Source organism: Condylura cristata, unplaced genomic scaffold (assembly GCF_000260355.1).
Source record: "Condylura cristata isolate star-nosed mole 26May11 unplaced genomic scaffold, ConCri1.0 scaffold00032, whole genome shotgun sequence".
NCBI lineage: Eukaryota > Metazoa > Chordata > Mammalia > Eulipotyphla > Talpidae > Condylura > Condylura cristata.
Genome location: NW_004567133.1, coordinates 5322317 through 5335363, shown reverse-complemented (window position 1 = coordinate 5335363; position 13047 = coordinate 5322317). Strand labels below are relative to the sequence as shown.

General features: G+C 57.0%; 2 protein-coding genes across 2 annotated transcripts; one reads left to right on the top strand and one right to left on the bottom strand.

Moving 5' to 3' along the window:
• The first annotated feature begins 450 nt into the window (after nt 1-450).
• On the top strand, nt 451-6508 carry FAM57B (family with sequence similarity 57, member B). The gene is made up of 5 exons (XM_004692010.2): nt 451-894; nt 1775-1858; nt 4445-4679; nt 5101-5196; nt 5447-6508. Exons 1-5 carry the CDS (start codon nt 770-772, stop codon nt 5732-5734), a joined length of 828 nt encoding a protein of 275 aa, XP_004692067.1. The 5' UTR covers nt 451-769; the 3' UTR covers nt 5735-6508.
• A 278-nt stretch (nt 6509-6786) lies between these two features.
• LOC101629192 (chromosome unknown open reading frame, human C16orf92) lies at nt 6787-9159 on the bottom strand. The gene is made up of 5 exons (XM_004691691.1): nt 9152-9159; nt 8933-9069; nt 8603-8878; nt 6993-7151; nt 6787-6878 (listed from the first exon to the last, which is right to left on the bottom strand). Exons 1-5 carry the CDS (start codon nt 9157-9159, stop codon nt 6787-6789), a joined length of 672 nt encoding a protein of 223 aa, XP_004691748.1.
• Nucleotides 9160-13047: the final 3888 nt, after the last annotated feature.

The following is a 13047-nucleotide window of genomic DNA, read 5'->3' as shown; positions in this document are numbered from 1 at the left end:
TCTTTCTCTGCTCCCCCCCTCTCTGTCGCAGCCGCCGCTGTGGCTCAGAGCTGCGTGGGGAGACGCTGCCGCAGGTCCGGTTTCTTGGTGTCTGGTCGGTGCCATCATTTCCCCACCCCTCCCCCACCCTCCCCCAGCTGGTGATTCCCTCCCCCTCCCCCTCCCCACTGAGGGGGCAGGGGGCTGGGCACGAAGTCTCTATAATGCCCCGTGCAGCCTCGGAGCCCGGCAGCGGGGACTGTGGCTGCGAGAGGCAGCCGAGGAGGCGGGAGAGCAGTGCTGACTAATGACCACTTGCCTGGCCGCTCCTCTGTCTCCTGCCCCTCCCTCCCTCCCTCTCCCCCTCCCCTTCAGGGCTGGCACCACAGTCCCACCCCCCAGCCCCCACCCCGCCTTCTCGGGCCCTCCCAGCTCCTCCACGTAAGCCTCCCTCCCCACCTGCCCGGCCTCCCCCCTCCCCCACTGCATCCTGCTCCTCCCTACCCTCTCCCTCTGTCCCCTCACCAAGTCCTCCCTCCTCAGCTCTCTCCCATCCCTCTGGCTGGCTTTCTCCTGCTCCTTTCTCAGACCCTCCCTCTCCCCATCTCCCCAGCCTCCTCCAACTCCCTCTCCCTCCCAGTGGTCTGACTCCCTGGCCCATCCCATCCCCGCCAGGCCCCCTTCGCGCCCCTTTCTCTTTTTCTCTTTCCTTCCCGGCCTGGGAGTCCCTTCCCCACCTCTCACCCCCTTCAGCTCGGCCTCCCTGTCCCTGCCCCAGGCCTGAGCCACCATGCTGACCCCAATGGTGGCTGGGGGGGTGGTGTTCCCCGGACTCTTCCTCCTCTCCAAGAACACGCTCCAGCGGCTGCCCCAGCTGCGCTGGGAGGAGGCCGACGCGGTCATTGTCTCAGCCAGGTAAACTGCATCCTTCCCTCGGCCCCTCTCCCCTTCTCAGGCATTGTGAGGATGGAAGGGACCCCAGCCCTTCCCTGGACCTTTGGCCTGGTGGGGACTGGGGTCTCCCAACGTGGTCGGTGGGCTTTACCTCCAGCTTCCCTCTTTATCGCTGTCCCAGGAGACCTCATCCAAGCCCAGCCATCTAGTCTACTAGTATTAGCCTGCTTTCTCTCTCCCATTCACCCTCCCAGACAGTGCCGGCATGTGACTAAAACATTTCTCTAAGCTGTGAGGGGACAAGACCAGGGGCCAGAGCCACGTATTAGTATTATTCAGGCGCGTGTTGGGAGGACAAGGGCGGACAGAGGAGGGAGGGTAGAGCTCTGCTCAACCCTGGAATAAGGGCTAGAGTTGGGGAGGGGTGTGTGGTGGCAGGCCAGGAGCCAGGGAGAGTAGCTAGGGGGACTTGGGGTGATTGAGGGCTCAGCTGAGCCCAGCACAGTGACTGGGTAGCCCAGTGGTGCAGGAAGAGCCCAGGGCCCCCCAGCCACCCCGTGCTGCCTCTCCCCAAGCCCTCCCAGGAGAGGCCCTGCTCTCAGCCAGCCTCTCAGTCTCTGAGTTGGCTCACCTCAGGATGACCTCCCTGGCGTCTTCCTTAGATCCTGAGCCCCAGTGTCCACACTGATGGTAGGGCAGAGGCAGTTTAGGAATGGGGGGACTGAGTAGCTGCTGGGCAAGTCTGGGAGCCCTGGTGATGGGGTGAGTGAGCCCAAGGAAAGATGGGCAGGGAGTGGCCCAAGAAGTGGCCAAGTTGGAAGCACAGTGGACTAGTGAAGAGTTAGAAAGCCCGGGCGGGCTCAGCTCTGGACTTCCACCACTCCTCCCTCTGTCTCCCCAGGCTAGTGTCCTCAGTCCAAGCTGTCATGGCCTCCACAGCTGGCTACATCGTCTCCACCTCCTGCAAGCACATCATTGATGACCAGTAAGTGTCAAGAGAGTGTCTCTGTCCAGATGGCGCAGCCCGTGTGCATGTGTGACCCCGAGCACCCCAGGTCTGCTAGGGGATTCCTTCAGTGGTCCCCTAGCCTTTAACTTGGGCTTGAGCAACTTAACTGCAGTAGCTGCAACTCAACACCCAGGGATAAATTTATCCATGTCCTGTCCTTAAAGGTCAGAGCCAGGAGGAGAAGGAGTGGGGATCAAAAAGAATTCTCAAAGCAACTCCTGGCTTCCTGGCCTCTGGATTCGTAGTAGGTTCTGAATGTTGTTTCCTCTCCTACCTCCTCTACTACCTCCTCCCTCCCTTACACCCTTCAGGTCCCATTTCCAACCAGCAGCCAACTGGGGTGCTTCCTCCTCCTGCCAGGCTCACTGCTCCCCCCCTAATCCGGGTGTCCAGCCCCAGCTTGTGAACCTGGGAGGAGAGAGATGACACAAACAAGGCCACCAGCAGCTAGGCGGTGGGGGGAGGGGAGGGTGAAGAGGCCAAAATCTGGCACTGGCCTGCCGCTGCAGTGTCTGGTGCTTGCCAGAACAGCCCAGGCCTGGGAGGTGGGGCAGCCCGGGGAGTGAGGCCCTGTCCGTGGTGCTGACGGGCCAGCAGTAGGTGGCCAGTGGTTGCAGGGTTGCCTGTGAGGGTGTTGATGACGTCCCATACTTAACTCTGACCCTGTTCTCTTTTCTCTGGTGGCCACTGAGCCCCAGGATATTGTCTGGAGGATCCTGATCTAGAGGACCCCCTCTTCCCCTGCAGATAAGTTTACTTCTCTGCGGACTAAGGCCCCTCCCTGCCCCAAAGGGCTGCTGTGAGAAAGAATTCTGGCTCACACACACAGTGGGTGCTGCCTCTTCAGACCCTGTCTGCGACAGTGACTTGGCTGCTTCTCGCCCTCTCTATCCCCTCCCTTCCCCCTGCTCCAAGAGGAGCCTGGATTCCCACTAGCTGTCTCCTCTTGCCTTCTTACAGAGGTCACCTCCAGCTCCTTCACTGCCTTCTCGAAGGTCTGTTCTTGTCCCTTCCCCTTTAATCTTCAGGTGCTGGGGAAGATCCGGATTAATCCAGGGGTAACAGCTGTTCCTGCTCTGAGCACCTGATTGCTAGGGTGGGGTGGGTTTAACCCTTCACAGTGTAGTGCGGACCCTGTCCGTCTGTTCTCCCCACTAGCAGCAGTCCCACTGTGTCTGCTGGGGCTGGCTCTCTGGCCACGCCCCACTCTAACTTCTCTCTGGCCCGTGGACCCTTTGCACTTGCATTCTGCCAATGTTCCTGCTCTTCGTTTCTAACCTGAGCTTGCTGCTCCCTTTTCCTTTCCCTCTTCTGCTCCTCCTCTCATGCTCCAGCTTAGGTCCCAGGTTCTGGTTCCCCAAATCCTCCCTGCCACAGTGGGCTGCCTTTCCAGGCCCAGGGCTTGCATTCTTCTCCTGTATCACACCCCCCTCCTGCGGTGCCTGCCTCTCCCCAGGTCCCACACCACTTCAGCTGCTCCTCAATATTTGGTCTTTGTTCTTTTTCTGTGTCGCTTCTGGTCACTTTGCTTTCATGCCTCCACCTAACTGGGTGAATTCTGTCCCCCTGGCCTGCTTCTTTGACCTCCCACCCCAACATCAGACCTGTCTGTCGCAGGACTGTAGAATTTAAGGGAAAGTGCTCCAGGTGATGACTCACGAAGAAAAAGGCAATGTTGCCTATCCGTGCACTTTTCATTTCTGTTAACTCTCCAAGTACAAAGAATTTTCTCTACACTTTGCTCCTTTTGCTCAGCGTTTTCTCCTAGTGCTTGGCTATACCTGAAACAAGCGATTGGTCCACATCCAGGCAGAACAGGCAGCACTGACAGCACCAGTAACTCATCAGAGGGCCCATATGGGACACTTGTCTGGAATTTTCTAGGGACAGGCAGGCTGAGAGTAAGGGCTATGAAGCAGACTTCTGTTTATGCCTTAGCCAGATTACCCAGCTGCTCCGCTTCGTGTATAATATGGGGGAGATACCACACCTAGTTGTTATAAAGGTTTTTGTGGGGAGTAAATACATTCATGTGTGCAGCAGATTTGGAATATGAGACTAATGCCTGCATGGAGCAAATCACGGTTAGTCAGACCGTTCACCACACTCTCGCCTCTTGCTGCGCCTCCTGCTGTGTTTGCCCTAACCTCAGCAGGTGCTCAGATCTTAACTGAGTTTCTTTGATCATTCTATCTCTTCCCTTTGGTCTGTGGCTGTTTTTTGGGGGGGGGGTCTCTTTTCTTTTTTCGCCCACCACAGTGCAGGGAGAGAGAGAGAAAATATGAATGAATGAGTGAGGGGATGACTATGAAAATGGGGGGTGGGGGTGTCCTGAAGTCAGTCTGTGTTCAATCCCAGCGCCCTGCTTCCCAGCCCTGCGACTGTGCACTCAGCAAGTATCTCTGAGTATCTCGCCCTCTGCCCTTGAGTCGCATCATGTAACCTGAGAGTCCACTTCCGTCTCAGGGTTGTTGTGTCACTTGAGACCTGACTCAGCCTGGTACCTGGCAGATGCTCCATCGGGCTCCTTTCCTCCTTGATTCCTCTCTCTCTGCTCAACAGACACTGGCTTTCCTCTGCCTACACGCAATTTGCAGTGCCCTACTTCATCTACGACATCTACGCCATGTTCCTCTGTCACTGGCACAAGCACCAGGTCAAGGGGCATGGAGGGGATGAAGGGGGGGCCGGAGCCCCAGGCAGCACTTGGGCCGTCGTGCGCGGCTACCTGCACAAGGAGTTCCTCATGGTGCTCCACCATGCCGTCATGGTGCTTGTGTGCTTCCCGCTGTCCGTGGTGAGTTGGGGTGCTGACAGCCTGAGCCCCCATATCCTGGAGCCTAGGAAGCCCTGGGTCCATGTCCGAGGAGCAGGGTGGGTCCAGGATGGAGGGTCCTCCCGGAGGGTTTTCCAAGCACCAGCCCAGGCCCTGCCAGCCAGAGGGTCTGGCGTCAGCTGCCCTGGGCTGGCTCGGGCTTTGCTGAGCTTCCCACCTGTCGCTGCCCTTGTCCAGCCTCTGGTTCCTCAACTTAATGTCAGGCTCACAGTCTCACTTGCAGGGTTGTTGCAGGGACACACGGAGATAATGCTCCCCACTTTGCTTCTGCTCCCCACCAGGCTTTCAGAGTTGAGCATCTCCAAAAGTGACAGGACAGGGGGAGGGCAGGGGCCCTGGGGGGAGCCCAGGGTGAGGCCAGCCCTCTCCTTCCTGTCCTCAGGTGTGGCGTCAGGGCAAGGGAGATTTCTTTCTAGGCTGTTTGCTGATGGCGGAGGTCAGCACTCCCTTCGTCTGCCTTGGCAAGATCCTCATCCAGGTGAGAGCATACCGTAGGGAACAGGAAACTTTCTGGGGTGAGGGTGGGGGTGGTGGTGAGGAGTACCGGGGAGCTGCCAGCATCCTACAGAGACCTCCTCGGATTCACTGAAGGAGAGACCGCGGCAGGTCTGGGAGGGGTTGTGGGGGGAGGGGGGGCTCTTCCACCCGCGGGAGGGGGGCAGGGGCAGCTGGACGAGCGCCGGCCCTGCGCCCTGGCCTGACCCTGGCCTGACGCCGCCCTCCCGCAGTACAAGCGGCAGCACACGCTGCTGCACAAGGTGAACGGGGCCCTGATGCTGCTCAGCTTCCTCTGCTGCCGGGTGCTGCTCTTCCCCTACCTGTACTGGGCCTACGGGCGCCACGCCGGCCTGCCGCTGCTCGCCGTGCCGCTGGCCCTCCCGGCCCACGTCAACCTGGGCGCCGCGCTCCTGCTCGCTCCCCAGCTCTACTGGTTCTTCCTCATCTGCCGCGGGGCTTGCCGCCTCTTCCGGCCCCGGGGCTCCCCGCCGCCCTCTCCCAGTCAGACACAGGACTGAGGTTGGGGTCAGGGAGCCCCCACCCCCACCCCCCAGAGGGGACAGGCTCTGGGACTGCCGGGTGGGGGTCGGGAGTCCGGGGTCTCCACCCTGACCGCCCAGGACTGACTGCTGAACTCCGAAGGGGGAGGGCCAGGGACCAGGTGAAATGGAGGCGGGAAGGAGACTTCTCCCCAGCGGCCTGAGTTGAGGCCGTGAGCCTTTTGCATACCCCCTTCTGGATCACCAACCCTGGGGCCCCAGAAGAAGCGAAGGACAGAGGAAGGGCACCACTTCCATCTGTCTAGGGCTTGAGGGCTGTTGGGGAGACCACCTGGACGCGAGCGGTCTAGGAGACAAATAAGAGTGGGAGATCCTGCTGCCAAGGCCACCCCAGCCCCTGCTGCAAACTCCTCTTAGCTCCCGCCACCTGGGAGGAGAAGACACCCTCACTCAGCCCCTGGACCTTGCTTGGGGTTTGGTGCCCCACAGCTCCTCTCCAGGGGAGGCCAGCCTGAAGACTCTTATTTATTTTATTTATTTGCCCAAATTCAAACTAGTCTGTTGGGGTGTGGGGAGGGAGATGGCTGCTACCCCCAGCCTTCCCAGTGCTGAGCAACCCGGGCGGGCAGGCGAGGGGGCACCCGGCCCTTCCCCATCAGGCTGCATACCTTGCCCTCGGGCCCTGGCATGTCCCTGGTGCTACAGACCTCTCAAGGCTTCCTCCAGTCTGGGGTCGGGGACCCTGGGAGGTGCTTTACAGACCGCTAATAAAGACGATCTGCGTGAACGCCACCAGGGGCCTCTCTCCAGTTTCTTTGGGGCTGGGGGAGGGTCTCCTGGGGCAGCGGCGGCACTGATACCTGGACCACTAAGGAGTCCGGGGCAAGTAAACCTGGACTTTTATTTATCCGGGTGAGGAGGGTAGGTTGGGCCCTCAGGGCCAAGTCCAAGGCTCTGGCTCAGCTCTTTAGGCTCCTTTCTGGAAGCTCCTGTGGGTATGGAGGTCAGAGATGGGAGGTCACAGGCTGCTCCCAAGCTCTCTGGGCGTGGGCCAGGGGCAGGGGCAGGCCTTACATGTGTGTGCAGAGCTGGAAAAGGAGGAAGAGGAGAACCACAACCAGGAAGCCCATCGTTATGTAATAGGAGATTTTAGACTTGGAATCTGCCAGACAAGGAGGGGGAGACGGAGAAGGTGGATCATCTCCAGTGGAAGGGCCGAGGGCAGCTCTTCTCCAGGCCCTGCCATGGGTGAGGTCCCTCTAAAGTTGGTTCATACCTGAGGTTGTAAAGATGACAGTGTTTTCTCCAATGAATTGGGCCACAGCCAGGAGCTTGGCTTTGTCTGAGTCTGGGTAATCGAAAAAGTCATGTCTGTTTATGAAGTGTGAAGAATTTGCAGCTTTCGTGAAGTCCTTGACACGCTCTAGACTGGATGCTGGGGACCCAGAGCAAAGTTTCTGACAGGAGCTCAGTAGACTCCAGCTCCCCTGACCCCTAGCACACACACAAAGAGGGTGAGGCAGGCTCTAGACACTGCCAGACAGCACGGCCTGGCATGGCCGTGAAGGGACTTGATTTTGATCCAGAAACTTCCTCACAGGGATCAGCGGAGTTCTGCACTAGGGGCTTACGTACATGCTACTGTGGTTCAGCTGAAGGTTACTAGAGGTGATTGACCCTGCCCCCGGCCATGTGCCTGCTCTTCAAATGCTAGCTCCAGGCCCTCGCAGACTGTCCCAAACCCTCCAATTTATAAAGTCTGGGCTGCTGGACAAGGAGGATGGGAGAGAAGCTTTGAGAAAGAGAAAGTTTGGCCTCCCAGGCCCCAAGGGGACACTGATCCTTCCCCACGCCTTCCTCCTTCCCACTATGCAGGACAGCTTCCCACCTGTTCTGATGACCCCCGGCCCAAGAAGCCACACCCACACCTGTGCCCACTGCCACAGCCTCATGATCCTCCACTCCTGTGACATGGGGGGCTCTGTGATGTCATCGCCCAGAGTCATTATTCTGACCACACTCTAGGTTGATAGGAGAGAAAGTACTTGAGCTTGAGATCCTTTCGCCCCTAGTCTCAAATCAGAAGGGGAGAAGTTGAGACCCACAGAATCTTCATTCCTAGGGATGATTCTGATGATGGCACAGTGACCACAGCAGCCCAAACTCTATAAATTGGTAGGTTTGGGACAGTCTGCTGAGGGCCTGGAGCTAGGATGTCTTCATCTGAAGAGCAGGCACATGGCTGGGGGCAGGGCCAATCACTCTAACTTTCAGCTGCACCATGTACGTGGCTCGTGCTGAGGTCCCTTGTCCCTTATCAAGAGAAAAATGAGTTTGTGCTGGGTGAGCCCCTCCACCTGGGACAGAGTACCTGGCACATCATTTAACCATCACCCCCTGAGAGTGCCACCCGGAAGAGGGAAATAAAGCCAGAGGACAAAGTGAAACAGGCAGCACTTACATCTCACAGGTGTGTATTATCTTCCCTGAGGCTTCCCTCGCTGCCTTGTGTCCCCAAATTCAGGGGCAAAGGAATCTCCATCCCCCAAACCTGGTGGCTGGTGCTCAGCTAATGCTGCTGGTTTAGGAGCCAAGAGAAATAACAAGTGTTGTCCAATAGGTGGCAGCAGCGCCCAAGTCTGCCGTCCCTGTCTTCCTCTCCCTGGAAGGCACAGCCTGCCCACTCCGGGCCTGTCTCTGGCTTCTTAGCACAGGTTGAGTCAGGTGTGGGGAACGTAGGCACAGGGGCTGCCATCTCAAGGCAGGTCTCTCGGTCATACCAGAGCCTTCGGGGCGCCCTCTCCAGGTGGGTTCCCCCAAGAGCCAGCCCACCACTCCCTTACCAGTCCCCACTTTCTCTCGTTACCCACCCACAGCCACTCTCACCGGGTGGCCCCCTCAGCGTGAGCTCCCTCTCTGGCTGGCAGGTCTTGTCACAGCTGTGTTCCACACTGAGGCTCCTTGACCGCTCCTTGTGAGCAGCCTTGGACAGGCCCAGTGCAGGGGCGGGCGTGTGTTTGTGTTGGATGAGTTCTCGGGCCCTGACGTGCAATGGGAATCCTTCCTCCTCCTCCAGATCCCGTCCCTCAGCCTTCTTGCACTCAAGGCCAACCCACCACTTCCCACATCCACAAGAGGAAGCACTGGCCAGGTCAGCTTCGACTGCTTAAGCCAAAAAAAGTCTAGGGAGGGAAAAAGAGGCCACCAACTACTTACCTATGGGGCCACCTCCTGGTTCCTGTCTCTCTAAGGAGAGAGACTGACTCAAGGTCACAGGGCTTGTGAGGGTCAGCAGAGAATCTGGCTCCTGGCCCTGGCCAGGGATCCTGTCCCAGCCTGCCTGCAGCTGCTCTCTGTGTTTAGGGGCAGAAGAGGGTCAGAGCCTTTAGCTGTGGAGTTGATTTTGTGGTTCCCTCAGTTGCCTCGAATGAATACAGCTGCATGGTCTACCAGAAAAAGTCCTTTTAATTCAAGTAATGAATGATCCATTCACTAATTTGCCAGACCATTAAATACATGTGGTGAGCTCTTGCTAGGTGCTGGGGGTCCATTTATGGCTTAGAAATTGCCAGGGCATGGTTTCTGCCTCAGGGATCGCGGGGGGGGGGGTAAACTTGGACTGTGCATCTCCAGAACAGAGCTGGACAGCTCCCAAGGGTCCTTCTACACCACTGCCTCTGCCCTCCCTTTTGTCACATTCTTCAAACCCGTCTTTGGACCGGCGGACTTCATCTCCACCACACCACCGAAGCCTCTTTTAGCAAACTACCAATAATAACTTGTTCCCTTGCCAAATCTGCCTGCCACCCCGCTGCTGGCTCTGTGTTTTGGGGAGTCTACCTGCAGGGAGCCAGGTCTGGGGACTCCTTCTATAACCAGCTATGCCTAGGCCCTTCTCTTTCTATCTATACTCTCCCAAGGTGATCTCATCCAGACTCATAGCTTTAAATACCATCTATATGCTGGTGACTCACAAATGTATATTTCCAGACCAGCCCTCTCTTCTGAGCTCCAGACTCCACTACCCAACTTCCTGCTTCATGTCTCCAGAAGATCAAAACATCCAAAACTCAACAGATCCCAACTGGAGCTCTTGGTTCTCCTACGCCAGATCTCTCGTTCTTCCCATCTCGGCACACGGTCTCCCCTGTCCTCAGACACAACCACCTAGGAATCACGCCAGGCCTCCCTTTTACCTAGCAAACCCATAATCAGGATCTGTTGGTTCAATTGCCAACATAATTCTCAAATCCATCCACTTCCCCCCAACACCCCACTCTCACGCTGCCCCCTCATTCAAGTCCGCCCTGTGTCTCTTCTGGCTTATTGCGACAACCTGTGGACAGTATGACGTCTCCCTACTTATTCTTCCCCAGCTAGAATAAGCCAAGTGTGGGAACCCACTCCTTCAAACCTCCCAGTGGATTCTTCAACAATTGTTGGGTGAATTTTGCCCTTCTCTCCCTAAGCTGCAAGCCTCTGGCCCACCCTGTTCACCTACCCCACCTTGGTTCTTCCCACTACTCCCCACTTTGCACATTCTCTGCCTAGGATACTTTTTTTAAAAATTCATTTATTTATGCATGTAAGAACTGGGGTACAGGCGGGGGGCGGGCGGGCAGTGAGAGGATTCACCAGAGACAGTGGGAAAGAAGCAGAAGAACTGAAGAGGCAGATCAACTGAAATACACTGCTGAGGGGAGCAGCAGATGAGACAGGAGAGGTCTGCTGCGCCATGTGGGTCAGCTCCCTGGCTGGGGATTGAACTGAGTTTCTGCAGCGGCTGTAGATAGCTTCAAAGTGCTGCCTTAAACCCCTTGCACCACCAAGGAGAACCCTGCTTAGGATACTCCTGTCCCTACACTTAAACCACTCATTATTTCTATGCTGAAACTACTTCCTCTGAAAAGTAAACCTGATCTCCCACCTCTGACCATCCCATCACCACAGCAACTTCACTGCATTTAAATGGTCTGTGCATTGTCTTGCTCACTAGGAGACCGTGAAGCCAGAGATTGGTGCTCTCACCATGGTCGTATCTCCAACACATGTAGTAGATGTTCACAAATAGTTACGAATTAACGCAAGGATGAAGAGCCTTTCCATCAGGGCTCAGTACTGTCTGCCATTTCCCTTGCAACTGGCTGGAACTGCAACCTCATCCTCACCTGCCTCACCCAGGCTTTCCAGAGGTAGCTGTGGGTGCGTGCTAGCACCCACGGGGAGACAGCATTGCCGAAAGCTGGAATCTGGGGATTCTCTGTCCAGGTCCCCTCCTTTTTACCCCAGGCCTGCCACCTGTGGCACTGAGGTCAAGGCTATCCTCTGGCCAAATCTACCAACTCTGGAAGCATCACCCTTAACCCCTCACCTAATGGGGTGCCTCTACTCAGAGTAATGGATTCTTTTGAGCAGGTAAATAGAAACATGGTTCAAAATTCCCCAAAATCAGTCTTTTCTATTCCTGCCCTACCCTACCCTACCCTGACAACGACATCCTCAGTGGTCACCATAATAATCACTTTCTTGTGCAGCTTTCCAGAAAAAGCCATGCACAAATCAACAAGCCGTGTACATTCTCTCCTCCACCCCAAGGACAATACTCTGTACCTGCTGTGCCATACTTTGCTTTACTTTTTTTTTCTGTGCCGTACTTTTGCTTTTCAGGAGATTGTGACGACGTCTATCCAGGTTGACTTCCTTTTTCGTGGCTGCAAGAAGTGTCATGACAGGAAATGATATCATAGCTGAACCTGTTCCCTCTTCATAGATATCCTGATTGTTTCTAGGTGTCTGTGATTGCAAACATGCTGCAGTGAACAGAACTTGAACTTCTATTACTTTGCTCAAGGGCCGGTGGAACTTCTGGGTCAAAGGTTGTGTATCAGTCATATTGGTTTCTACCACCAGACTGGCCTCCAGGGGGCAGGGTCATTTACCCACAGGCTCAACAACAGTGTGTGATCATAGATGCTTTGAATTTTACCAAATGGCAGGTGACAAGTGGGTGTCTGGGTATAGCTGGCGTTTGCATTTCCCTTAAAAAAAAAAAAGTTGACACAATATTTGTGTCAACCATTTTCCATTGTACTGTTCAGTATTTTCATTGTTGTGTGGTCTTATTTCTCTTAAGTCACCTTAATAGTAAAGCCAACTTAGTGCTGGTCCAGCCTGGGCAGCCTCACCCATGGCACTCTGTCCCTGGTGAAGGGAGAGACAGACAAGTGAACCTCAGGGCAGAGCAGAGCCTGAGACACCCCAAGGCAGGCGCCTAGGAAGAGATGAGGCAGGCTGACCTTGGAGAGAAGGGAAGGTCTTCCAGGCAGAGAAGCAGCGTGAGAGAGGGTCTCCTCCTGGGTCAGGGGTGTAAAAAGTCTGTATTGGGGAGGTGGGCTGTGAAGGGCTTTGAAGGCCACTGTGAAGACTTTTGTGGGGGGACGGGGATGGCAAGTGTGGGGAAAAGGAGAACAAGAAGCAAAGGCAGGCAGGTGGCGGGGTTCAGATGAGAACCGGCAGACTGAGGAACAACTGCAGCACTCATGGGGCAGCTGGCATCTCCTTTCCACCTGAGGGCCAGAATGGGCGACTGAGGGGTAGAGGGGGGGGTGCATTCCCAGAGGAGATCCCATCCCTGAGAAGGGCACTCCAACCCTGGGGAGGGGGGCTTGGGTCACGAGCAGGGGTGCCCGAAAAACCAAAGGGCGGAGGCGTGGGGAAGTCACAGCCTCGGACCTCCACCAGCTCCTTCGGTCTGTGAGTTCTTCCAGCCTGGGCTCAGGGCCCGGAAGTCCCAGGCCTGGGACCCCCGGCGGTTCCGACCCCCTTCCCCCGCCCGCCCCTCGCTCACTGCGGATCTCTAAGCTCCGCCCCTCAGGCCCCGCCCCTACGGGTAAAGGGAGGGGAGGCCAGACGCCCTCTGCGGGGGTGGGGCGTGAGGATGTGCGAGGGGGGGTGACCCGGGGATTCGAGCCCGCGTCGCCATGGCAACGAGGCCGGTGGTCGGGCCCTGGAGACCCCGGAAGGAGGGAAAGCAAGAGCGTGGGCTCCGCGCAGGAGCAGGGGCGGGGGCCTGGGTCTCCGGGAGGAGTTGGGGAACACCGGGCAATTCTCTCCGTCGGTTCCCGGTGGCGCAGGGAGCCCGAGTGTGTGCGCGAACTTCTCCGGTGAGTGTGCCAGCGCGTGTCTGGGTTTGTGCATGTGTGCGAGCGTGCGCACGTGGGCACAGGCGTGTGCGCGGGAGTGCTCGTGCAAGATGCGTGTGCCGGCCTGCGTGCGCGAGTGAGTGTGCACTCATGTGCGCTCCGAAGAGTGGCCGGGCGGGCGCCGGCGGG